Source organism: Penicillium canariense, assembly GCF_028826845.1.
Source record: "Penicillium canariense strain IBT 26290 chromosome Unknown utg000002l_segment0_segment0, whole genome shotgun sequence".
NCBI lineage: Eukaryota > Fungi > Ascomycota > Eurotiomycetes > Eurotiales > Aspergillaceae > Penicillium > Penicillium canariense.
The window spans coordinates 3297732-3323600 of NW_026622729.1; the positions used below are offsets into that span (position 1 = coordinate 3297732).

Genomic DNA, 25869 nt, shown 5'->3' on the forward strand with positions numbered 1-25869 from the left:
CGCCGATTCAAGTCCGAGTTCAAAGCTATTTAACGTTCCCTCAAGACACAGCTCGAGGTTGTGAGTACGCTGAGTGTCTGCTCACCTCGCCGCCATGAAGCTGTCAAATCAGTCTGAGGTACCGGTCTACACCATCTCGGGCTCCAACACTGCCCGACCTTTGCCGGAATGGCTTGCCAGACGCCGTAAGCGCAGCTTGAAGGACGACCCCGAGTATGCGAACCGTATCGAATTGCTGCAAGACTTTGAGTTCGAGGAGGCCAGCCAGTGCGTGCGTGTCAGCGAAGATGGTGAATGGGTCATGAGCACAGGTACGACGACGATGAAATAGCGACTGTCACTATCACGGCTCAACTCACAAATTTTCTACCAGGAACGTACAAGCCCCAAATCCATGTCCACCAATTGTCTCAGCTTTCTCTGTCTTGGGCGCGGCACACGGTTGCCCTTAATACAACATTCCTGCTTCTCTCTTCCGACTACTCCAAATCCCTCCATCTTCAGTCCGACCGTTCTCTTGAATTCCACACCCCGCAAGGATGCCACTACACCACTCGACTCCCACGATATGGACGCGATCTTATCTTCGATCGCCAGTCGACGGAGGCGCTGGTTCCTTCTGTCGGTGTCAACCAGGATGGCATGGGTGAGGTCTTCCGGTTGAACTTGGAGCTGGGGCGATATATGCGCAGCTTTGAAATAGACGTCGGAGGAGATGACTTCACATCTGCTGGAGGAGGTACCTTGCAAGGAGGTATTAACACTGGTTCGATCAACACGGGCGCTATTGCGGAGGACAGTCACAATCTGCTTGCGTTTGGAACATCGATAGGAACCGTGGAGCTGTGGGATCCTAGGGCCAAGGGCCGGGCGGGCATTCTTCTGCCACCCACGCAGTCCGTGGCCGACGAGGTGCGGTCTGAAATTACCGCATTGGAGTTCCACCGCTCAGGATTGACGCTGGGCGCCGGCTCGTCCAACGGCCTGATTCACCTCTACGATCTCCGATCTCCGGTACCTTTCCTGAAGAAGGACCAAGGATACGGGTTCCCTATCCACACCCTCAAGTTCCTCCAGCCGTCAACTGAGACGCGTGAGGCGACTTTGGACCCAAAGATTATGTCTGCTGATAAGAGGATTATCAAGATCTGGGACCCTCGTGACGGTAGTCCTTGGACTTCCGTAGAGCCAGCGGTAGATATCAACTCGGTGGCCTGGTGCAAGGATAGTGGCATGCTGCTCACAGCCAACGAAGGCCGACAGCAGCACTCATTCTTCATCCCGCAGCTCGGCCCCGCACCAAAATGGTGCTCGTTCTTGGACAACCTGGTCGAGGAGATGGCCGAGGACCCGAACGACCCGAACGCATTTACCAGCGCACAGGCTGGCTCTGTCTACGACAACTACAAGTTCTTGACCGTACCTCAGCTGCGCACACTCAACCTGGAGCATCTTATTGGCCGCACCAACCTCTTGCGACCATACATGCACGGTTACTTCGTTGCTCAGCGTCTGTATGAGGAGGCGAGATTGATCACCAACCCGTACATCTGGGAGGAAGAGCGCGCCAAGCAGGTCAAGCAGAAGATTGACAAGGAGCGCGAGAGCCGAATCCGTGGCAAGAAGAAGGCCGCCGTCAAGATCAACAAGAAGTTGGCCGAGAAGCTTCTCAATGCAGAGGAGAAGAACGAGCGCCGGAGGGCTAAGCAGGTGCTGGAGCGTGGTGGCGATGCCGACATGGTTGATGCACCTGCTGCCGAGACCGACAAGAAGGGCGTCCTGGGCGACAACCGTTTCAACAAGCTGTTCGAGGATGCTGACTTTGCTGTTGATGAGAATTCCTTCGAGTTCAAGCTCATCAACCCTAGCACGATTCCTGACGCCCCCGAGCGCAAGGAACGTGGTCTGACCGCCGTTGAGCAAGAGGCCGTGGATGATGTTCCCCGCTCCAGCGATGACGATTCAGACTCCGATAATGAACCCGAGAGGCCCGTGAGAGAGAAGGCCCCCAAGAAGATTTCTTCCACCGACTACAAGCGCACGAAGCGACCCCCGCCGCGCATGCAGGTCTCGTCTTCGACACGCACGAGCTCCACCCGGGATAGGTCCTTCGGCTCTCGTGCGCAGAACATGAAGACCAGGCAAAGGCCATCTCGCCAGAGCGGTGTCGTTGGTGAGCACGAAGTGAGCTTCATGCCGGCTTCCAAGTCGAAGAAGCAAAAGCCGGAGGTCCAATACGATAAGACCGAGTACCGGGCGAAGGATCGCCGCAGTGCCTCGAACAACGCGTTCCGTAAGATGTGATTTGGTGGGTTTGACCACGGTGGCGTTAGAAAAGGATCGATTCGGATTGACGGGCCTGATATTCGGGCTTGATATGTGTATTCTTATCATGGTTATGTTGCATGACGGTGTCACCTTCAGCATTTAGAGCCTTTTTTTGTTATATACCTCAACAAGCACCCAAAAGTAATTCTTTTTCACACAACATCCGAAGCATTTAAATAGCCTCTACGCTGGACGTACTTTATAGCTTTAATTTGCCAGCAGTAGCACGCGCTGGTGACGCAGAGGAAGTCGGGAAAACGAGCGAGAGAAACGTAGTGGATTGTCGTGGATTCAGCATATCGAGAATCTCGTCTGAAGGAAGGAAAGGATCACAATACAGAAGGTGCGAGGCATCACATGAGCGAGACCTGGAACATGCCAATGAGGACGGCATTGGCTCTTCCATTCTGAGCATAGAGCATGGTCGATCCACCTTCGCCGGGGCTTGTAGATTGGACTTTGACGCAAAACAATCGTCCGACAATACCAGTCTAGACTGTCCAATTACCTGAAGGGTATCTGCGTGTAGATAAATTTGAATTGAACTGAATTTGTCTGCTCTATGGAGTAGATATGCGCAAAGACGAAGTAAAAACCACGTACATCCAAGATGGCAAGATCTGAAGGCGCATGTCACGTTATCATAAGAGAAACAAATATTGAATATGGCCACATGGCCAAAGCAACCAGCAGAAGGATCGGCCCTTGAGAAAAACGGACATCAATTCGTATCGATCAGGCAAAGTCCGGCAAAGATTGCCCAATCAGAACAAGAGTTCTCAAAGGAAACAAAAGGGAAGGAATAAACGACAATATGGAGGGATGAGCAACAACCGCACCCGATCTCTATGCACAAAAACAAAACAAAACTGCTTGAGATAACGGAAAGTCCAGTCTATAGAGCAGCCAAATCAAGCGCATGTAGATGGCAATAGTATGAGAAAGATGGAGATGGAATGTTTTAGAATAATTAGGAAAGGAACTTGAAGCAAACCATCCAACAGTCAACAAAACGTAAAATAAAAACAGCCGCGGGGGTATGTCGCATGAACGGGAACAGATCGGACGATTAAATATCAACTCCAACATATCTGACCTCACCTTATCTCACCTCTCTACCAACCACCCGGAAGCCCAGCTCCCCGCCGCCCACTGCCACGCCGCGAGCTCCCGCTCGAGTCCGCGCCGCCGTGGTTACCATGGCGGTTTTCCTCGAGGCTGCGCCGTGAGGCACCGAAATCGCTCATGGCAAACAGCAGCGGCTCATCGTCCTCGAATTGAGGCTGCGAGGGCGGCGCGCGGCTAGTGCCAGGACGCTGGGCTGAGCCGCGGCGGATCTCGAGCGTCGAGTTACCACTGTTGCTGCCGCTGGCGTTGCCGTCACGATCGTCACGTTCAATGAGGTGCGGCGGGATGTTCGCGCCCCGGGCGAGGCTGCTCGATGCAGAGCTCAGCGAATGACCGCCTGAGAAGCCTCGGCCCCGTGAGCTGGCGAAGCGCGGCTGGTAGACGTTCGACGAGGATGACGCAGCCGAGGGTCCCGTGATGGTTTGCCCGCGGCTGGGAGTGCCGCTGGTGGCGGCGGAGGGTTCCTCTGATGGCAGGCGTTCTGTCAGAGCTTCGGAGTCGGGGTTCTCGTATTCGGGCTGCTGCTGTAGCGGGCCAGGGGTCTCGGCACCGAGGCTCATGCTTCGTAAAATGAAGGGGAACATTTCCTCCTCGTCGCTGATTTGCGGCCGCCGGTGCTGTGCGGCAGAACTCGAGCGCCGGTATGCGGGTGAAAACACCCGCGGAGATGTCGGGATATCTATGGCGCCGGCCGTCGAAGGGCCGGGTTGGGGGTTTTCGAGGCTTGGGTTCTCTTCCAAGGGTGAGTCGTGCCCCACATGTGTTACTCGACGTTCGCGCTCGGTGGATATATCGTCCGCAACGCTGTTGGAGCTTAAGCGTGATCGGATGGCTGGTGTGTGTGGCGTATGGGGAGAGATAGGCTTTCCGGGAGACGAGGCGGTGGAAACAGAGGTGCCGGCCACCATGGGCGGCACACCGGACAGCTGCTTGCTTGAGGAGGTTGACGAGCGATGCAAGTGCATAGACGACGACATCGACTCCGAAAGCGCAGCATTAGAATCTCGCATGCGCTGGAAGCGTGCGAGGGCTGCCGAAGTCGCTGTAGGCCGCCGTTGGCCAGGATCAAGCGACGAAGAGCTGGACGGATTCATCAGATCCTTTTTCGTGTCCAGCAGTTTCAAGAACTCGGATATATTCTCATCATCTGCGTGGATAGACTCGGCGCTCGTCCCGGTGGCTTCTGCGAGCAGGCCAGAGCCCGGCTGCACATTAGACGAGGTGGCACTGGCTCTACCACTCGAGGTATCATCCTCGATTCTGTTCGTTCCGCCAGAGGATGGTCGGCCCCGGCGGTGACTGAAGGAACTGCTATAGCGAGTGAGAGGGGCAGGTTTAGGAGAAGCGGAAGTCGACGAGGAGATAGCTTGCTCAGACGCAAGAGCGGCCGGTTTGCGAGCAGCAGCGGCTGTCGAAGGGGGCGGCATAAAGCGCGAGTCGGCAGAAGTTCCAGTATAAACGCGCGCGGCTGCAGTACGCGGAGATACACCAAGAGGCGTTTCTACCAATGCGGGGGATGCGGACAGTGGAGGGGCTTTGAACGCTTGGAAGGAGATGGAGGGGCGACGAGGGGAGTTTGATACTGATACGCTTTCACTCGCCAGCTGCGCTGCACGCCCGGTAGGTGCAATTCGTGCCGATGGTAGAAGTTTCTTTGATGGCGAATCTGACGGAGATGAAGATTCGATGCCGGTATCTCTCACGGCACGCAAAGCAGAGATGGGGCTTGTTCCACCTGTTGGGCCAACCTGGTGAAAAGTTGACAGACTCCCGTAGGCGCGAGAACGATCGGGGTTCTCCACCGTCCTCCGCTCCACGGGCACCGATCCAACTTCATGGTTCAGGCGATGGGCGTCCTCTGACGGCAGCGAGGGACGGAAGATATCATCGTCGGCACCCATAAAGCGCGAGCTCAACAGGGCTTCTGAATCGTCCACGCGAAAGTCGCAGTTCGTCCGGTAGGTGACTTGCACGCTAAACGGACCGGCCGGGGACTCAGTAGTCCCAAAGCGGTACGTGTCCACCGTCTTTCCATTTCCCTCATAAAGCGGAAGCGTCAAGCGATCCTGCGGCGTTAGAAGGCGATCACTGCGAGCACTGCTCGGATCAACCACGCGGTATTGGAGCTGCAAAGCAGGACTGCTCCGCACCTTGGTGTTGCGCCGCGAGAACTTCCATGCCGGCAGGAACTTGGAATATGTGAACAGGGACCGGAAGAGGATGATGCTCTTCTTATAGACGGTTGGCAGCATGGATCCCAGCTCCGCAGTAGGCTTACTGGTGGCCTCTCCCAACTCGATCCTCCACCGCTCCAGGATGATCTCGTCTGCGCCTAACTGGTATGGAGTTGCGTCCACGCCGCGCGAACCGGCCATCGAGTCTTGTACATCCCAGCGCTTCCCATTGTCATCCAGAATCACCAGACTCTGGTTATTTGTGAGCCCCGTGGCATCCAGATAGGTCTCGATGACCAGGGGCGGGGGTCTGTTGGTGGTGGCATCACAGGTCCGCCAGGTCCACAGTTGTTCCCGGAGGACATCGGTATCTTCTAGCTCGACGTTGAACTGTTTCATCCGAGCCAGTATGTCAGTATCTGAGCTTAATGGAAGGGTTACAGGAGACCGATGTGGTCGTCACCTACCCAGCGGTTCACTTTCGGCACATCGGAGGCCTTAGCATATGAGGGAGGGAGCTCGACACGCGAATGAAGGATGATCAGGGCGGCCTTGGTGTGGTAATTCTGCCATGAAACGAGAAGAAAGCTGTCAGTCTACGCTGGCTTTAGGCAAGATGCGCTCCCCCACCCGACACATACCGAGATAATCTGGTTCAACTTCGTCATGGCCTCTTTTCCCGGCGGCCCAGGGTCCCTCTGGGCTTCCGACGCCTGTTCTGCACCAGCATCGATGCCTAAACCTTTGGCAGGGTGGGATCTGCCGTCGGTACTGGGGGACGGCGGGACGGAGTCGGCGTCCTTGCGGTCATCCCGGGCAGATGCGGGTTTGGCGGTTATCTTGGGCGCCGGCGATGGGACAGCCGGCGACCGGGGGTGCTGATGCATGATGGAAGACTATCCGATCGTCGGGCAGGGACGAAGTGTGAGGAACCGACGGCAGCAGAGGTTACCCCGACCAACGGGGCCGGAGCGCGAGTGCTATCGGCGGCGGCGGAGGGTGTTATCAGGAGTGCAACGAGACAGCGGTGGAGCTGGTGCCGCAGGCCATGCTCATGCTAACAGGGCACAGCTTCACGCAAAAGAAAGAGCCCAGCCCACTCCAGGCACAGTGCAGGGTAGACTCAAGCACGAACAGTTTATGGGCAAGGGAGCAGGCTGCGCGCATCGTTTGGCCGGCCGAGGGGACTGGAGATTGCGGACCTTCGGAGCCTATAATGGAGCTTCTCCGCATCGACAACAGCGGCGTCTGGGGTTCACAGCGTAGGCGCGTTGTGGGACCTACGGGATTCGGAAGGCCATGGTAGGAATTTCCAGTGGGTCGAGATGGGATATGTCTATGAGGTATAAGGGAAGGGGGTGGAGAAGGTGGATGCAGAAGAAGGGGAGGAGAGGCTTTCGGCCTGCCTCGTCTGTGACGCACACCCGGTGACTCGACTGGTCTCGAATGGTCAAGTCAGCCTGGAACGCCACACCACAGCTGATCAGAACACAGAACACAGAACACAGAACCGCCGGGGGAAACTACACGTTATTTCTTTCCTTTTTCTGCCTTGCAACTTGCAGGGAGAACAGCAAAGGGCGAACGGACAAGCTGCAGCCTGTCCATGGCCGCCTGTGGGTTTAGTACCCGGTCGCAACACGCCTCCTTTGCCAGGACAGATAAGAAGCCGCTGATCACGCCCCCTCCCAGCGGCGTGACCGAGCGCGCGCCATGTCGCGAGCCGAATTATTGGAGCGGTGACTCCGGACAGGGTGACTGATGGCTGAGGGCGGATAGCTGATGGCTGAGGGCGGAGGGGCATAGTTCATACGTAGTACATCACTTGTTCACCGTGCACCGTTCACCGTGCATACTACGGGGATTCGGGGGTCTTCCCCTGTTGTCGTGCTTTTTTGCCCGTAGTTAGGATGACGGCTGGTCTCGGTCTCGACCGCCACGGCTGCCTAACGATGATTCCATCCGCACGAGGGAATTCGATACGCCATCATGGCATAAGTGTCAAACAGAATGGCGGGGCCTGGGATGTGGTGTCCCGTGCTGGGCAGAACTGCCAGAGAAGGCCGCCGCACGCACCGCAGAGCCGCGAAATGACGCAAGCAAGCACGGAATGGGGCTCATCGAAGTTTAATTGTCCGTTCAGACCGGCCCAGATCCCATACGAACTACTGGAGCATGTTGATCATCGTTGACCATGCAGTAATGAGGAAGGCAGCCAAGCACATACACATTAGAAGCTTATATTTCCTATATTCCCCTGCGATATATTCCCCAAATGATATATTCCGCAAATAGCCACCGCATGCACCAGGTTCCTACCTTCCTCCCACCATTACCAGTTGGTAGGTTCGACGATACACCTTCCAGTATGACCGCATTCTCATTCGGTCACAACATCCGTGAGCACCTCCAGGTTCTGCTCGACATTCGAATCCCGCTTCCCCAGATGAGCAAGCACCTGAATCAGGTTGACCAGGATCGGCTCCAGATCAACCCCCAAGGCCAGAGGGTTGAGAAGATTGTCAAGCTCAGTATTCTTCGTGCAGCCGCTCGCCGTCGTTCCGGCGAAGGCGGCCTTGACAAAGTCAATCACGTCCGGCAGAGCAATCATCTCCGTCGTCGCGTGGCCGCCGTTTGCAAACGAGGTGAATTTCACGCTGGCCCCGTTGTGGCACCACGAATCGACCATCAGCGACGCGTTGGAGTAAGGGATGACCTCGTCTTGTGTCGCATGGTAGACAAAGACCGGCGCCGTGGGGGTCTCCGTCTTGTTGACGCCCAGCATGTTCTTGCTCATGACCGATCGAATGGTCGGTTCGTAGAACATACGGTCGCCCAGGGTCTGGAAATCGGTCGACAACACGGAGAGATCGGAGTAGGTGAGCAATTCTTCGACGCCACAGGTGGTCCGGGCCGTGTCCAGTATCTTACGGCCTTTGTCGGTCAAGATGCGGTTGAGGATGGGGGTGAGCTTGGCACCGTAGGCGCTGGGCATTGACATGCCGACAATCGCAGGGAGCATGAACCCGCTGAAGGGGGTGTCGTCACTGAAGGACAAGGTGCCCGTGAGATTGGCAGGGGTGCCACCCTGGATCCAACCTTTGATATCCAACTCGGGGGCATAAGTGGGATGCAGAGAAGCGGCCCAACCGGTAGCAATAGCACCACCCGAGTACCCCAGCCCAACAATCATGGGTTCGACACTGGACAGGCCCAGCGTCTTGAAGTTAGACACGGCTCGCATGCTGTCCAGCACACCCATTCCTGCCAAGTGACCCGCTCCAAAGGCTGCTTCGGGCCCTTCATAGTCGGGCGAGACGGTAATGTAGCCCAATTGCAAGTACATCTGGAGAATCAACTGCTCCGCCGAGGAAATGATATCGGCCTGCTCGGCACCCAGCCGGTAATTGTAGCTAGGGTTGCAGATTGTCGCCGAGCTATCGTAGGCCGTGTGGAAGGAGACAAAACGATCCGTCTTGGGGAACGAAGGTACAAAAATGGTGGTCACCGTGGCAATGGCAGAGCCATTGATGGCCGTCGTGCGGTACAACAACTGGTACGCCGTCACCGGGTCTTCAATGAAGCCCAGGAAGGCGGTGCTGACGTTACGCTGCCGCAGAATGGCCCCGGGTGCCTTGGACTCGAAGCCAGCAGGGGGTTGATAGAACGGATCTTCACTTGGAACGGGAATGGAGCGCGGTAACGTCCGCATCGCACCTGGCCGAGCAGAAACGACTGCCAGCATGAGGGCCATAAAGGCCATCATGACAACGCGCGCCGACGAATGAAGGAAGGCGGCCATAGTGAGTAGGAGCTTCTAAGCTGGACGGCTGGGGCCTGGTATTTGGGTCAGACTCGGAAGATTCCCACAACATCCAGGAACAGGCCGGAGGGGAAAGCCATAAATATGCCCCTTTATACTCCATTCCGTGAATATGATGTCCAGGATTCGACCGAGGCAGCCCAGCCCTATTTTTGGGGGCGGTGATCCCCATTTCCCCTGAAGATCGTTCCTGCGGCAGTCAGCCAGAGACCACCAGTTCATGGCCACGATGTTCTCATCGCGGAGCCTTAGGAGTCCCGAGCAGGGTGTCTTCTGGACGACCAACATCTTCCGACCAAAATCTTCCGGCTAACATCTTCCCATGCATCAGGCGTCGCCGGTGACCCCTTTGCCTGATCAGATTCTGCAGTGAGTGCGCCTTAGGGATTACTAGAGAGAAATCACTGGGAGAAATCCTTTGAAACATCCGCGCTGATCCCACGCACCCGATGTTTTCCCATGGTTGGGATCGACGCCTTAGGGCACCGTATTTCCTACTCCGGGGTGGGGTCTTCGGAGATAAAGTCAACGATGGGACGTGCGATGCTAGCTTTCGAGGTAATTGATGCGCCGGTGAGAAGAATCCTTCCTTATACTGACATGTGCGTGGTACGTACCCCTGGGTAGGTTTGAGTTCTGGCGGGGTGGTTAGGCTCGGCCGGGAATAAACTTAGGGTTAGACAGGCTTCGTATTCATAGCGTATCCGGATCGTGCCCGCACCACAACCTTAACCATACAATTAAGAGAGATGGATCGCCGGGTATAGCAAGCCGTTGACGAGACATCCTAGGTTATTCTCACATGTTCCTGATTTCTACTTCCATTTGTTGACCGATTGAGCCTAGTTATACTCCGTGGCTGACCATGGCTCAATCACCCCCTTTATTCAGACTACCATCATGTATCTCCCGCCCGAGAGGGCCCCACCCACCCGAATGGCCCACCCACAACACATAATAGATCTCATAAAATATAACTTAAGATCTTAACAATGATTGATTTATACTTGATTCTTTGTATACTAGCGTTTCTTAGTGAGAAATGTGCCAATTTTAATCTAAGGTTAATTACATTTCTGCTTTCTAACTGCCCCACAGATAGATTCATGTAGCGACCTGATGTCTCCGTATATATCTCTAAAACGTCCTAAGTAATTATTGAACTCGTTAGTTTGTAGGTTATGTTGTGAGGATCTATAGGCAGTAATAAGGCTATACACCAAAAGGCTGTTGTTGAAATATACTGTTGTATTTTTATCGCGTTTACTTTGTGTTTTGGGCTGGGCCACTCGGGCGGGAGATACTGTATGTTGATTTACGGTTAGAACCTACTGTACAGTACAGTATGTATAATCCGAGGACTCGAATGGGACTGAAATTTGAGCACACTAGCTACAAATCGTGCAGACATTGTGGCATCACGCACGCTCACACTCTCTGATTTGTGTTCCTCTGGATCGGCCCAGTTTGCTATAGTATCTCCTAATTGTATATTTTAGCCTCAAGGCCGGGGATAATCTCGAGGGTCTTTTCTCCGTAAGTGTATTTTCCATCCTTGGAGACTTTGACATCCTCGTGGCGTCGCTGCTGTTGGGTCTGTCGCGCCTTGACCCACTGCTCCGTGGTGAGATGCTGACCGAGCTCGGTGAAGACGTTCTGCGTCAGCCCAAGCCGGTTGAGCAGCGGACTGTTCTTTATAGGATTAAGGATGACATGGTTATTGGGGCTAGATATAGAAGCGGTTAGTCAAGGGGCTGTGTAGGCCAAGGTATGTGTATGTATCATGTCCAATGCCGAGCACTCACCGAGCAAAATATAGAACGCCCAACCGATCGACATGTGCCTGGTCTGCAGGCGGCGTGTGCACACGGTGGATGCTAGACTTAATCAATCCACCCGTGAGCGCGGTGAGGGCATCGCAGGTGTTAATTGTAATAGTCCCATCTTGCGGGCGCACCCACTTCCAGTCGCCATCAGAGTTGAGGATCTGTAAGGCAGCCACAGGCTGACGGAACAACAGTGTCACCGATCCCAAGTCAGTATGTCCAGGGCTATAAAGACCGCCGACCTTCTCGTTTTCTGCGGCACTACGGGCCGCATAATGCATGTAGCGCAGATGGTCCTCGCCCTTGATATCGTACTTGTGATCGCGGACAAGCTGATCCTCATCGGGGAGTTCGAGAAGAATTGCGAAGAGGCGTAGTAGCTTTTCTACTACTTCAGTATGGCATTTCTGTATTTTGGCGAAATTTAGCATCTAGAAGGCTCACGTTCAATCTCAATTTGGGCACGTATACGCACGCGGCTAAATGCCTCGATCTCAGCAATATTGTCTGAAAGAACGGGAGGCTGCTGTCGCTCATGATATCCATCAAATTTGGGAATGTTATACACCTGCACATTATCCTTGACACCATCCCCGAGGCTGATTCCGAGTAAGCGTGGATGTTGTTTTTTGGGTGTGCTTGTCTTACATGCGGTGGCCAGCAGGTCTGTATCCGTTATACTCGCCGCGAGCAAGGTCATCTGCATTATGATACTTGAGCTTCTCCTCGAGCGGTAAAGCATAAAATTCACGGCCTAGAGCGAACTGGCGGTCCACGTCTTCTTGGCTAATGTTGAAGTTCTTAACGTAGAAGAACCCTATTGGAATTTGCTAGTCAATAGTTGGGTAAGAGGCTGAGCGACTCGTCAGGATTTACTGACCAACATGTCGCACAGCATGATCTAGCTGCTTCACAAGTTTTTCCTTGCCACCAGGTTGCTCGTACGTGCCAAGGTCAAGAGTAATAAGCTCCGCCCAGTCCACTGGTTCGGGTTAGCAAGCAGTAGATCGCACACTGGCACATTAACTATAGGCCAACTCACGATTCTCCTTTGTCACAGGGACATGGTCGTATCTGTCAAGAATTTTCCCCGGCATCTTGATGTTTATTTAGTGGGTTGTTGCCTTGCAGTGGTGGTGGTTATGCTTCGACTTGGGACGGTTGAGCATTACCCACCCCTCATGAGCAAATGCGGCGATGCACCATATATATACCGGACTAGAATCCCGGCATCAAAGCCGAGACCAACCCCGCACGTTTTGACATATGGTGATGATTGGTAAACAAAGCACGTCATAAGTATGTCGCATGAGTCGTGCGCTAACGGCTCTTCTTCGGTGGCCAAACCAGGAGTTTGCGCACGCCATACTTCGTCAACATCTCGCAGTCAACGACTTGAGGAAGTGCTTGTCTGCACCCACCGCTTAGCATCCTGGGGCGCCCATCTCGTCCTGTGTGCTTTGATTTGTTCTGCTAAAGGACTGGGAGGCTTCTTCTGGACGAATGAGATGGCTAACGCGATGGCTAACGCGATGGTGTCACTGGGTGCAGGAATTGCAATGATGTCCACGAATGATCTGGGGCTCTGAAACGCGACGGGGTCCGGGAGAATATGCTATATAATAACCAGACCATTGTTCTAAACTTTATTAATTTTGTTGACAGTGTAAAGTTTCATAGACACTGGGTGGGCGGTGTTTTGTGAGCTATGTCTGAAGCGAAGCCAAAGCCTGGGAACTCCGTTCTAGGGGTCTTCAAAGAGATCTTCAATTGGTACCCATCTGCCTATTCGTCGGAAGAGAGAAAGTAAGCGGGTTTCCTACCCCCTGGGTCTTGTATAAGATGCTAAAATTCTCAGGCTGCTATTCAAACTAGACGTATCTATCCTGGGCTTTGCCAGCTTGTGCTGTTAGTCTGATCCTTGCTTCCAAGATGAGTTTGACCACTAACGGGCCCTAGTTTTTGTGAAATATCTGGGTAAGCCTCTTTGTCACCTGCTTTACGAGGATTAAAAAAAACTGAAATTAGTACCCAGATCAGACGAATATCAGCAATGCCTACGTCAGTGGCCTGAAAGAAGACTTCGGCCTGTACGGGAATGAGCTGAACTACTTCAATGTCTGCTATTTCACAGCCTATGTCATTTTTCAGGTCCCCGGATTGCTACTGATGTCGCGACCAAAACTGTACGTACAAATAGTTACTCACCAGCATGAGAAACTGACTAATAAATCTAGGGCGCGATGGCTGCTACCCGGACTTGAGGTTCTGTGGGGAATATGCACGTTCGCTCAGAGCCGTGTCACCAGTGTCAACCAGCTTTACGCACTTCGTTTCCTGGTCGGCATGCTGGAAGCGCCTGTGTTCGCCGGAACACATTTCATTCTAGGTAAGCGCAGTATGAGTCGCAGAATAAGAATCATACTAACCACGAGACTAAAGGATCATGGTATTCTGGTCCAGAGCTTTTCAAGCGAGCCGGCGCATGGTTCATCTGCAATCCATTAGGGACGATGGTCAGTGGCTATCTGCAGGCGGCCGCCTATACCAATTTGTCCGGTGTTGGTGGCATGCCGGGCTGGAGGTGGCTGTTTATTATTGACGGCATATTCACTATCCCGGTGGCCCTGGTTGGCTTTGTTATTTTCCCGGGAATTCCAGATTCGCCACGACCTTTCTATCTGACGGAAAATGATATTGCATTGGCCAAGGAGAGAACTCGCAAGGCCAAAATCCGTCGGCCGGGAAAGTTAGATCTTGGTGTGTTCAAGCGCAGTCTGAAGCGCTGGCATATCTGGGTTTTCATTACATGCTATGCGTAAGTGCAAACTTGACCTATTCTGTGTGCATGACCGGTAGCAAAGGCCCTGGGAATTGATATTTGGGCTTGTTCTTAGATGCATGATCATTTCTTCCTATCCCATGGCTTACATGAATTTGTGGCTCAAGGCTGAAGGATATTCGGTCACCAAGATCAACCAACTGCCAACAATTACGTACGCGATCACTATTGTTGCCTCGTGGCTCGGATCCACCCTTGCGGCTATCTATCCTGAATGGCTGATTTTCACTGTTGCATCGGCATGTTGCCTTTTTTCCGCGATCTGCATGATTATATGGAACATTCCAACTGGATTAAAGTGAGTGAACATGCGCTTTACACATGAACCATCACTGCGGAACGCTATGCTAACACCTGTCGCATAGATTCGTAGCGTGGTATCTGTTCGGTGTTTCCGGCTGCCTAAGCCCCATTTTATACTCTACGGTCAATACGATCGTCAAGGATGACTCTGAGGAGCGAGCACTGATTCTGGTATATCCAATGTCTACTATCATGCCCTTTGATAGACAACACTGACTCTGGTAGGGATCTATGATGACATTTGGATACTCCTTCAATATCTGGGTCCCGCTTCTGCTATTCCCTACTGCAGGCCCATATGGTGCCCCAAGATGGAAGAAAGGCTGGCCTGTGGCCTTTGTGTTCTACTTCCTCTTATGGGCAGGATTTATTGTTGCCATTATCTTCCATCGCCGGTATGTATATCGCTGGGGATGTAGGAGCTATCTTATACTAATTACCTAATATTCCAGTGAAGCAAGAAAAGCAGCTGCTGTGGCCGCTCAGGAGAGCACGGAAGAGGAGGTGGAAACCATCATTGTTGATCGGGACGCGGATGGCAAGCTGTGACAAAGCATTAGTTTGACCGAGAAGGCCCGAGTTGCATCAGCCCGCGTGGGGTCAGGAGACGGATTGAGCGGAGGTGCCATGCTGTTTAAAGAAATCACTTTTCAACACACTGGTAGCTCATTCTAAAAGACAAATTCAGATTCGACCACCAGGCCGTCCTCGCCCCTGTGTAACTGTAGCTATCTAGATAGATCCTAATATCGTTTATGAACTCCTCGGAGATGTACGGATGAAATGAACAGACTAAAATTGCGCTCACTTGGCATTGTATTCCCTTCTATTATTTATCTACTCTCACTACAGATAGCTATGCTGCGGCAACGGCGGACAGAGGGGCATTTCTGTTGGGAGTGTGGGGGATGCAACGAGGAGCCGGGGAAAGCAAGTCCTCCTGTAGATCGAGGAATGTCACGCAGGAAGGGCAGAGGCCGGATGCCAACGAGTCAGCTTTTGCAACTCTGCAACGGTGCAACAACCAGCAGCAGTTCCCCTTTCCCCCACGGGCTCGACCAGCTTGGAGCCGATCGTCAGCTTCGTCGCCTGTCGTCGGGGGGCATGGAGGGACGTGCGGCCCGCCATTGGCCAGGCGGCCGGAGGGCCCGCGATCCATGGGTCAAGCATGACGATAGAGAAATGCGGCTGCGATCCCCTCGACCTTTTCGATATCCTCCATCGGCTCGACCAACTCGGCAAGCTGCACGCCGCCAGCTCTGCTCCATCGCGCGCTTCATCCCCCTCCTCCCCCTCCTCGTCGCGACCCGAGTCTTCCCGCAGGCATCTCGCACATAAGGACAAGTCATCGCCACCGCGCGCGCGCCCCGCAAAACCCACACTCGAATTTGTGTTACCGCGCGTTTGCTGGGAATCCCATCGGAATCGCACCGGTCGACTGCCTGAGGACGCGTCAATCCATCTCGAATCGAATATCCCCCTTTCCCCTTCGACTCCAGAATCCTCTTATCACCCAGCTCCCCCGTCGCAGTCAACCCGGTTGTGGTGACGGCGACGCTCTGGCGCGGGCTTGATAAGAGATTCTGCGATCCGACCACTCCGGGCACATGAGTAGCAAGCTTTGGGAATTTTTCATTCACGATGATGTGGAGAGCTTCCAGCGGTACCTGGCGAACGCCACGTTTGCGGGACTGCGAGCTTCAGGAGCATCCGGAGCAGCGGCCGCTGCCACGACGGCGAATTTGTCGACCAAGACTGGAAGTCCCGGGTCAATGATCGCCTCATCCCCCAATCCTATGAAACAGAGAAAAGCCTCGGCCGCATCACCAGGGACCTCCGCACCGGATCGCCTGACCTTCGCGCGGGGCAGTGCGACCTTGTCGCGCGCTGATGTAAATGCTCGCGATCACTTCGGCAGGACCCTGCTTCACCATATTGCCTCTTCGCCGAAACCGACGGCCTCTAGCTTTGCGCGCGCGCTGCTTGAAATCCCGTTTCTAGATATTTATGCCCAGGACTGGGAGAGTGGGTGGACGGCATTGCACCGAGCACTGTACGCTGGAAATGCCACCATTGCTCGGGCCCTGATGGGACGGGACACGCGGGATATGTCGGATTTCAGCAAACTGGGGCACACAAGTCAGATTGGAAGTCTGATCAAGATTAAAGACCGCGAGGGCTACAGTCCGTTCGATGTCTATGGATCCACCATTACATCCCGCGATATCAAGCAGATGATCTCGTCGGTAAGATGGCCTGGATCCACAGTCCTCGATTTGGAGGGCAGCGATACTGCCTCGAATTTCGGATCGAATAATGGAGAAGATGGTGAGGATAGCGTATACCCTGCACGAGGTGTTTTGAAACCGCGAACAGATTTTTCTGCGGATGAGGTCTTTACTCTCGGCAGCAATAAGAATCTAAATCTGGGACTCGGAGACCAAGATGATCGACAGTTCCCGGAGCGGATTGTGCTGAAGCGCCCCAATCATCTTCTCGACCGATTCTATCGTGAATATGAGCAGCACATGGAGAAGTTGGGTCTGGGGGACCTCATCGACCACAGCAACTCCAATGAACTGCCCACTCTCATCACGAACAAGCCAATCAAGTTCCAAAATGTGGTCATGTCGAAATTGCACACCGCCATAATCACGGATGATCCTGAGGCTAATCTGTTTATGTGCGGATTCGGACCCGGTGGCCGTCTTGGAACTGGTGATGAATCTACGCGGTTCAGCTTTGTCTGTATCGAGACAGGCGGGTTGGCAGGCAGGAAGGTCGTGTCTGTTGCCCTTGGCCAAGATCACAGTCTGGCGATCACTGAATTTGGGGAAATCTTCAGCTGGGGAAGCAATAAATATGGCCAGCTTGGATACAGTCTGCCCAGAACAAGCAACAAGAACGATGTGCCTATACAATCAACTCCGCGACAAATCTTCAATCCCTTCAAGAAAGAAACAATCATTGGAGCCGCAACTTCTTCCATCCACTCGGTTGTTTTCAGCAACTCGGGTCTCTATACATTTGGCAAGAACGAGGGCCAATTAGGGTTGGTTGACTCAGACGCCCGGTCACTTGAAGTGCAGACCACACCGCGACGAGTCGGTGCTTCTCTATTCAAGTGCCCTATTCAGATGGTATCTGCCATTGACCGTGCCACAGCTGTACTCCTGCAGAACCATGAGGTCTGGGTCTTCTCACAGTATGGCTATTCAAAACTTTCGTTCCCGCTGGAGGCCAGTTCGAGGTTTATACGGGATAGTTTCATGGCGACAAGATACGACACATCAGTGAATCATGTCGTGAAGCTTGCGTGTGGCGGAAACACAATTTGTGCATTGTCTAGTTCCGGGGATGTCTTCACAGTTCATGTCAACAAGTGTGAAGATCCATCGGCTCAGACATCTACAACAAACCCTGCCAAGATCCGCAACTCACTAGCCGCTCCTGAGAGAGCGTGGTCTGTCAAAAAGTCACATATGGCTGCCCGCGATGTTGACGTCGGTCAAGACGGATCGATCATCATTTGCACTACCTCTGGATCGGCCTGGAGAAAGGAGAAGCGAACGAAGAATAAGGAAGGTGGCTCCAAGGACTACAAGTTCGCTCGAATTCCGGGTTTGTCCAGGGCAGTGGCCGTACGCAGTAACGCATTCGGAGCATATGCGGTGGCCCAGCGCGACTGTGACGTGACCAAAGAACAGATTCAAATTGATCGAAGTACTCTTTGGGATGATCTCCTGGCCCTCTCCCCATTCATGACCCCTGGGCTTGAGGATGTGGAGGCAGTCTTGGAGGGGGATATTACAGATGAAGTAATGCCGCTCTCTTCTGCAACTGCCATCAAAAAATCCATGCTGCTCTCCTCGGACATCGAGAGTCAATATCTGTCTGCTTGCTCCAAAGGAACGGTTTGGGTTACTAGCTCCCTCTGCGATGCACGCATTCCAGTCCACGAGTTCCTTCTAGCTGGTCGAAGTTCGATTCTTCGGAAGGCGCTGCAAGAGTTCCGGGAGTCGTACTACGCTTCCGTGCCCAATGTCCTTGATATTGAGTATGGCAAAGATGGAATCACTCAAATTCGACTCCTCGGTGTTGATTTCCTGACGGTGATGAATGTGGTCTTCTTCTTGTACACTGATGGTATTCTCGACGTCTGGCATCAGGCCAGGAGCTCTGCTCAAAATGCGGCCCGGTACCGCCAAGTGCGCCTCGAGATCATGAAGGTCGCTACACATCTTGGTCTGCCTACGCTGGAACGTGCCGCGAGACTAATGGTTGAGCCCCAAAAGAGTCTGAAGACCGACATGGCACATGCGATCAATTGTCCTTCATTTTTTGATGATGCCGACGTCGTTGTCGAATTGAACGGTGACGCTGTCAAAGTACACAGCCAAGTGGTGTGTCAACGATGCCCCTTCTTTGATGCTTTGTTCTATGGCCGCTCTGGTGGCGGCTGGGTCGCGTCGCGTCGAGCGAACCCTTCAGACAGAGTGCATGTCGACCTCAAGCACATAGATCGGTCGACATTCGACATTGTCCTGCAGTATTTGTATACTGATACTGAAGAGCAACTATTCGACCAAGTTCGGACCCAGACCCTCGATGATCTTATCGACTTGCTTCTGGATGTCATGTACGTGGCCAACGAGTTGATGATCGACAGATTGTCGCAGATCTGTCAAAAGATGCTGGGCCAATTTGTCCACACTCGCAACATTTCCTATCTTCTCAACTCGGCCGCTCCTATCTATGTCTCTGAGTTCAAAGAGGCTTCCCTGGAGTACATCTGTCTAAACCTCGAAGCCATGCTTGCCAACCGGTACCTTGAAGATCTAGACGAGAACCTTCTGAGAATGCTTGACATGGTCTGCCACGAGAACCAACTAGCTTGTTTCCCGATCTCGCGTGGGCGCAACTCAGAAGACTACGTGTTTGAGAAATACCCTGAGATCGTTAGCTTGATTGAGATGGACAAGCAGCGACGCATTGATGCAATGGCACTGCAATCTCGTCTCAGTGAAGTCGAATCATATGACTTCCGACCACGACCACCTGGAAATGACAGAATCAACGCATTGCCATCAGTGCGCAAGGCCAAGGGCAGCTTCTCAAGGGATACTGCAAGCTCTGTCAGTAGTCCACTGCTGAAACCGAGACAATCCACTGCCGACCTCATGTTCCAGATGGACGAAGAGGCTACTCTTATACCCGGTGATTCTATCAAGGGTAAAACCGTGATGCGTGGGGCTGCCAATGAAAATCGGTCTTATCCCGACTCTCCCGCTCTGGGGGCAAGTAATCCAGAAGCAGAGTCTCTTTGCGACCGAAGCTTCTTGGATGAACAGATGTCCTCTCCGCGGGATGTTTTGCTTTCGCAGTCTCCAACTGAAATACGAGCAATCGCAATGCACCGGAAGCGAGCTATGGCTTCGCCCCTCGATTCAGGACCTGTACCATGGGGTTTCCCTGTCATCTCAAATAGCAAGAAAGACCTTAAAGATATCATGGGCGAAACTTCACAGCCCCGTGTGTCCAATCTCACCCTAGGAATGGAGGACCGACGGGAAAGCAACGGCAACTTCAACGCCAAACTGTCCCAAAAGGAGCGGAAGAAGATGCAGCAACAGCAGATGCAGGAGAAACTCGCCGCACAGCACAAGGCGAAAGATGGACCGAAGAATCCCTGGCAGTTGCCACCGCCAACAATCCCAACGACTCCTGGTAAAGACCCTCTGCCTGGCCAGAATTGTCCCAGTACACCGCCCTCTGAGCCCTCCAAGGCTGCTCAAAGGCCCGCAATGACTCTCCGGCAAACCGTTGCTGGAACGCCTCCTCCTCGATCAATGCCGATGGCCACGCCGGTGCACTCCCAGAGCTGCAGCGTTTCGGACAATATACAACCCCCTTCCTTCTCCAAGCCTTCTTCCTCAGCCCTTTCAAGTACTCCCTCCGCTCAGACTGTTCCAAAGACATCGCCACAACCTGCAATTCAGTCTATCCGTCATATCCCTCGTCCAGATCCACATATGCGGTCTCCGTCCGGTGGCTCGCTCTCTCTCGCAACTATCCTGCTACAACAACAATCCGAGAAGGATGAGATCCGCGAGGCCGCAACTGCTAAGCACAATCTGGAAGAGATCCAAGCTGAGCAGGAGTTCCAGCAATGGTGGGACCAGGAGAGCAAGCGTGTGCAGGGTCTTCTTGATCCCGAGCCCAGTCCGCAGCGTGGCGGGAAAGGCGGGCGTGGTGGAAAACTGTCAACCGTAACTGGAAGCTCGCGCAAGCGGGGAGGCAACAAAAGTGCCAGCCCTGACGGTGCTGGCACGCAAGGCCAGAAGCAAACTGTCCCAGGACAAGCACCTACTACATCAAAAAAGAATGTGAATGGATCGGCCTCGGCTCATGTTCAAGGCAATCCTTCTGGGAACCACACTTCTGGTGCGGGAGCTGGGAAGAATACCCGCCGTGGGGGACATGGAAGCCAGCGTGGCAAGGGAAGAGACCGTTCATAGACAAACCTACCCCGGATAGTTCACCCTCACCCCATTTACCTTTCTTTGGTTTGGCCTTTGTCGTGGACTACTACTGTTCTAGTCCTTGACTCGGCCCGCATTCGGGATCTAACCTTTTTAATTCCTTGATCTCAACTCAAACCTGTTCAAATTCGATTGTGAATACCTCTCCTTTCAGTTACCTTTGTTACATTCAGATCTTTATATACGTGATCTTCATGGGCGATTTAGAATTCTGCTGGGCAAGCTGGCGTTTCGGTGCTATATAACCATGAACATACACATGCAAGAGTTGTTAGGTAGTGAATACCTTGTTTCTGATAACCTACAATAAACCCGGGTTGGCCCTTGTTCTCCATGAAATTCAAGGCAAGTGAACTTTTAGCCCCCTAATAGCACTCCGCCACTTTCCACAACCAGTCACACGCCAGGCTTCGAAGGATGTCAAGGCAAATTTTCACAATATCGGATGATATGCCCTTCTCCTTTTCCGCCGGTACAAAATGTCTTCGACATGAGGCTATCAGAGATATGGATCTGAGTCAGGGCACACAAAATTCCCAGATTTATCAAATGAACAGTTATATTATTGCGGTAGTAATTGTTTTTGATCGGACGTATTCAGAGAAAGCAAAAATCTTAGCTTGACCGTACAGGACACTTATCGACGTTCCCACCGAACCGTCGCGTGCGGCATTGGTCGTGAAAAAAGAGACTATGAAAGACACGAGCGGTTAGTATAATTCACACAAGCCTTGGAGCTAATCATCTTGATATCATACCGAGTAATCTGTCTCTGGCACACCCTCCCGATCCTCCGGGTTGTAAAATCGGAAGTTTCGTACAAGCGTCGCAACAATGATATCGAGGTTCAGATAGGCAAACTTCTCGCCAATGCAACGGTGTCTTCCCGCGCCAAAGGGTAAATAGGGACTACGCGTGCCCTTTGACACAGCGCCATATCCATAATCCACGGTATCTGTCTCGTCCTCAGCTTCCATGCGAGTCTCCCACCGGTGCGGATCCCAAGTCATGGCGTTACGAAAGTAGCGCTCATCACGGGCTGTTACACCTGGTGATGAGAGAAGGTTGTGCGTGGTTGGCACAACGTAAGATGTTCCAGGAATAGGCATCGGGTTCTTGACCTTGCGCATGAGGGTATGGATGGACGAGTGGATACGCAGCGTCTCTTTGATGACGTTGTGGAGCAATGGCAGTTTATCAAGATCACTGTGCTTGAGAGGAGGGAGACCCGCACCCAAAGCGCCGGTCTGCTCGTTGTATAGTTTCTCTGTCATCTCAGGCTCGGAGGCGAGACGGTGCATGATCCAGCAGCTGATCGCAGACGACGAGTGCTGTCCGGCCATAAGCAAAGTAATCATCATGTGCGCAATCTCCTTGTCTGGAATAGGGGTTCCATCACGGTATACGCAGCGCATCAGGTTCCCGATCATATCCTTAGCTTGGGATTGATCGGATGTACTCGCCATGCGTCTCTTGTGGATGATATCCAGATAAATCTCGCGCATGCGAGCATGAGCCAGATCTCGCTTGCGGTTATGCGGGAGCGGCGCCCAAGGAAGCATGAAGTTGATAGGCGAGAAGCCCAGGTCCAGGTCGTGGTAGAGGTCGGCAAACTCCGAGGTAAGCTTTGCACGAACTTCGTCGCCCTGAAGGGTGCGACCGGCTGTGAAGATGGTGATCTCTGCCATTACGGCACCAAGGTCAATCGTTCCGGATTTACCTTTGAATTTGCCGGACTTTTTGATGTATTGATTGACTTCTTCTTCGATCAGGGGTACGTAGGACTCTAGGGCTTCTTGGCTGAGGCCGAACTTGATGAACTGGTAGGAAAATATGGATTAGAGTAATTCCACATATCTCGGACAGGAGACTGTTGGGGGTAAATAAATGAATACCTTCTTCTGCTCTATGAGCTTAGAATTCGGACAATCATAGACAACATCCGATCCGAAGACGGGCGTGGTCAGCTTCCCGTAAACCTCTTCGGCATTAACGTCCTTCAGCTTCCCGTTCAGGATAAATTCATTACCATCTGTACCAAGGTAGACCGTGGTCTTCTTGCCCAGCAGTATGAAGGTAAAGATGTCACCGTGCTAGATTGACATCAGTACTTCGAATCCTCCCTCTGCCGGGTACTAGTGAGTTTCCTCAGACATGAACATACCTTCTGTCGACACGAGAAGAAGAACCGGTAGGGATCCATGCCATAGCTAATCGTACTGCCCACGATGGGAAACCAATGAAATACCACAGGGGGCTCATTTTTGTTGTAGAAAAACAGCTGATTGACGACATTGAGGACGACCGAGGTCAAGACAAGTGCAATACCATAACCTGAGATTCTCAGGATTTGGCCGATGACCAGCTGAGCTAATAAATCCATAGTGTTCCAATGATTCTTGTGGTGTTTGATGGAAGTCAATAACCGAAGAGTATAGTTGAACAAAAGGGTCAATCAGAAAGCGAGTATTAATCATCTGAGGGCTGGGGGTCACGCCATGGTCGATCCCCCGGAAGGCCGCGCTGCCGGCTGAGTACCGAGCGCAACCAAATAGTTTAATGGATAGTCCTCATGGGCTCTGCCCAATAGGCGTAGGCCCAATAGGTTGAAGAGCATTCCAGTTCATCCACTTTTATTTGATCGTTGTCGTGGTTCACTCGGTCTTTTCAGATATCTGGATTCCAGGCGGCCCCGAGCATAAACTTCAGCGAAAAAGCAAAGAGCAAATAATCATCCCTCCATAGATCAAAAAGATATAACGGCATGTGGCTAGAATTACTACAAACAATTCTTTTGTAAGTTTGAGATTAAATTAGCATATGAATCTCTAGAAAGATAGCTATGTCCATGCACACACGGAAGGAAGATCAGGAAAACCATGTTCAGTCTGATCAGAAAGTAAAGATGCCACCAGCGCCGGGGAATTGCACAACAAATGGTAAAGTCATAAACGTAAACGCAGGAGGCAATGGAAAATCATAGTCAGCCAGAAGTGGCCACTTCGCGAGTCTCCCACATACGGCGAAGCATCATATCGGTCTCGTTCACGGCCGGGAAGTCATCCGAAGAATGGTCGCCGGTCAAGCCATGTGCGGCTTCGTCGGAGGTAGATAGAATGCGGTGGGATGGGTGGGGGGATTTAGCTGCCTGGGCAGTGTCGGCGGATTCGCTGTGAGTAATTGGGTCTTCGGAAACCGAGGAGTGGGGATCAGGCAACTGCGACTTCGACTCGGAGCTCGAGCCCAGCCGACTGGGGCGACTTTCTTGTTGGAGAAGAGGTAATGATGGCGCGGACTTAACTGGCCTGCCCATCGCTGACGCTTGCTCGGCGCTAACCGCGCGGGCTTTGGATGCTCGGGCCACAGCACGTAGTCGGTGGAAGCTGTCAGCCGTAGGGGACTGGAAACGACGTGCCACCATTAATTCCAGCGAGGTCTTCTCGTAGGCCTTGCGAACATGGCGCGCTTCGGTATCGTGACCCGGCACTCCGACCCGACCGCCGCCATTCATGCCTCTTCCTCCATCAAAGGTGTTCGAGCCAGCACGTGAGTGGCCGCCGGCAATGAAGGCAGGATCGATAGTCGACGGTGACGCAGTCGAGGACACGCCATGCGAGTCGGGCGGGGAGTTATTCAGAGTAGCCGTGCGTTGAAGCCAAAGCTTCTGCTGGGTTCGCGAGGGTAGATCTGCACCTCGAGGCCGAGCCGGAGACGCCGTAGATTTGCCACTGCTACGGTTGGGAGATGGGGGTGTTTGCGGATGGTAGTGGGGGAGGAACGAGGATGGGGTGTTCGGATCTGAGTCTGTTCGTGAAGATGACTGAACCCCGGCCTTGTTGCTCATGATGAATCTTGAGACCCCACCTTCCATTGAGGATGAAGTAGCTTGAGGTTGACTGCCGGGTATCTGGGCCAGCCCGAGATTAGAGGTAGAGAAAGTGCGTTGAGCACCGTCCTGGGCGCCCGTCAGGCTGAACGAGGCATTGCGCGACGTGGAATCCGATGGTTTAGCCATCGCGGAAATGGAAGACATGGCAGGCGGTGCCTTGGCGGAGTGCGAGGGGCTCAGGAGGCGAGTAGCGATATCACCTTGTTCACCCTGGTAGTTGGGGACTTGTGTCTCGTCTGAGTTGTCCTCCACCTCGTCGTCGTCCTCGTCGTCGTCGTACTCCTGTTCAGCGTCTTCGCGTCCAAATCTTTTCGTAATAGAATCAGGCAGACTGGTGGCGCGTGGCATTTGCGGGTAGGGACGTTTCACAAATGTAAGGGGATCAACCAGGACCTGATTGTTCTCCGCGCTTTGGTTGGAGGGTACAACCGAGTTGCGCCGCGTACTTTCAGGTGATTGCGTGGTATCTTCCCACTCCGCGTCGTCGTTCTCATCGTCACCCAATTCAAACCCAACTGATTTCTTCTTTCCCGCGTGGGAGTGCGGCCGTTCGGTGACCAACGCTTTCTTCCCTATGGCCGATGTATTCCGTCGTAACACAGGTGTGGAGTAGTTCCTCTTCATCGAATGGTCCTTCGGGTGATCGTCCACGGCACCGTCCCAGCGCACATGTGTGTGGCCCTTGGGACTGCCGATAGGAGTGGCGGGAGCTGACTTTTTACGCTGATGGTGTCGGCCAGTGGTCTCGGGGCCCAGTTGGAAGCGCTGGAGTTTGTTCAGGTTCTTTCCGAATGAGGGGTTGCGGTGGTGATTGCGTCCACCACCCACGACGTGGGCACGGAACGGCTTATGTTGCACGGTGGTCTTGGAGGAATGAGACTGCGACAGCTCGCTGGGGTTGGCGCTGGTCCGCGTGATAACCGCATGTGAGGATACAGCGCGGCGGCCCAGACCGGGGCGCTTGACAGGGGAGGAGGTGTTGGTCGGCATGGCGGCAAAAGCTCCCCAAAGAAC

General features: G+C 53.2%; 9 protein-coding genes across 9 annotated transcripts; 4 read left to right on the forward strand and 5 right to left on the reverse strand.

Moving 5' to 3' along the window:
• Nucleotides 1–94: 94 nt before the first annotated feature.
• N7482_004389 (WD repeat NOL10/ENP2 family protein) lies at nucleotides 95–2304 on the forward strand (the record flags this gene model as incomplete). Its single annotated transcript, XM_056686514.1, has 2 exons — nucleotides 95–311; nucleotides 374–2304. The coding sequence occupies 2 exons, from the start codon at nucleotides 95–97 to the stop codon at nucleotides 2302–2304; spliced, it is 2148 nt and encodes a 715-aa protein (XP_056545256.1).
• Nucleotides 2305–3443: 1139 nt separating this feature from the next.
• Nucleotides 3444–6517, reverse strand: N7482_004390 (uncharacterized protein; the record flags this gene model as incomplete). Its single annotated transcript, XM_056686515.1, has 3 exons — nucleotides 3444–6020; nucleotides 6098–6196; nucleotides 6272–6517. 3 exons carry the CDS (start codon nucleotides 6515–6517, stop codon nucleotides 3444–3446), a joined length of 2922 nt encoding a protein of 973 aa, XP_056545257.1.
• A 1493-nt stretch (nucleotides 6518–8010) lies between these two features.
• Nucleotides 8011–9432, reverse strand: N7482_004391 (uncharacterized protein; the record flags this gene model as incomplete). The annotated part of the gene is made up of 1 exon (XM_056686516.1): nucleotides 8011–9432. The coding sequence occupies one exon, from the start codon at nucleotides 9430–9432 to the stop codon at nucleotides 8011–8013; it is 1422 nt and encodes a 473-aa protein (XP_056545258.1).
• Nucleotides 9433–10935: 1503 nt separating this feature from the next.
• On the reverse strand, nucleotides 10936–12376 carry N7482_004392 (uncharacterized protein; the record flags this gene model as incomplete). Its single annotated transcript, XM_056686517.1, has 6 exons — nucleotides 10936–11179; nucleotides 11259–11686; nucleotides 11755–11878; nucleotides 11928–12096; nucleotides 12160–12261; nucleotides 12322–12376. The coding sequence occupies 6 exons, from the start codon at nucleotides 12374–12376 to the stop codon at nucleotides 10936–10938; spliced, it is 1122 nt and encodes a 373-aa protein (XP_056545259.1).
• A 611-nt stretch (nucleotides 12377–12987) lies between these two features.
• N7482_004393 (uncharacterized protein) lies at nucleotides 12988–14973 on the forward strand (the record flags this gene model as incomplete). Its single annotated transcript, XM_056686518.1, has 10 exons — nucleotides 12988–13085; nucleotides 13138–13187; nucleotides 13239–13256; nucleotides 13315–13465; nucleotides 13517–13668; nucleotides 13722–14097; nucleotides 14177–14419; nucleotides 14487–14595; nucleotides 14650–14819; nucleotides 14877–14973. The coding sequence occupies 10 exons, from the start codon at nucleotides 12988–12990 to the stop codon at nucleotides 14971–14973; spliced, it is 1464 nt and encodes a 487-aa protein (XP_056545260.1).
• A 619-nt stretch (nucleotides 14974–15592) lies between these two features.
• Nucleotides 15593–15973, forward strand: N7482_004394 (uncharacterized protein; the record flags this gene model as incomplete). Its single annotated transcript, XM_056686519.1, has 1 exon — nucleotides 15593–15973. The coding sequence occupies one exon, from the start codon at nucleotides 15593–15595 to the stop codon at nucleotides 15971–15973; it is 381 nt and encodes a 126-aa protein (XP_056545261.1).
• Nucleotides 15974–16031: 58 nt separating this feature from the next.
• N7482_004395 (BTB domain and ankyrin repeat protein) lies at nucleotides 16032–20942 on the forward strand (the record flags this gene model as incomplete). Its single annotated transcript, XM_056686520.1, has 1 exon — nucleotides 16032–20942. One exon carries the CDS (start codon nucleotides 16032–16034, stop codon nucleotides 20940–20942), a length of 4911 nt encoding a protein of 1636 aa, XP_056545262.1.
• A 661-nt stretch (nucleotides 20943–21603) lies between these two features.
• N7482_004396 (cytochrome P450) lies at nucleotides 21604–23349 on the reverse strand (the record flags this gene model as incomplete). The annotated part of the gene is made up of 4 exons (XM_056686521.1): nucleotides 21604–21657; nucleotides 21725–22786; nucleotides 22862–23059; nucleotides 23131–23349. 4 exons carry the CDS (start codon nucleotides 23347–23349, stop codon nucleotides 21604–21606), a joined length of 1533 nt encoding a protein of 510 aa, XP_056545263.1.
• A 600-nt stretch (nucleotides 23350–23949) lies between these two features.
• Nucleotides 23950–25845, reverse strand: N7482_004397 (uncharacterized protein; the record flags this gene model as incomplete). Its single annotated transcript, XM_056686522.1, has 1 exon — nucleotides 23950–25845. The coding sequence occupies one exon, from the start codon at nucleotides 25843–25845 to the stop codon at nucleotides 23950–23952; it is 1896 nt and encodes a 631-aa protein (XP_056545264.1).
• Nucleotides 25846–25869: the final 24 nt, after the last annotated feature.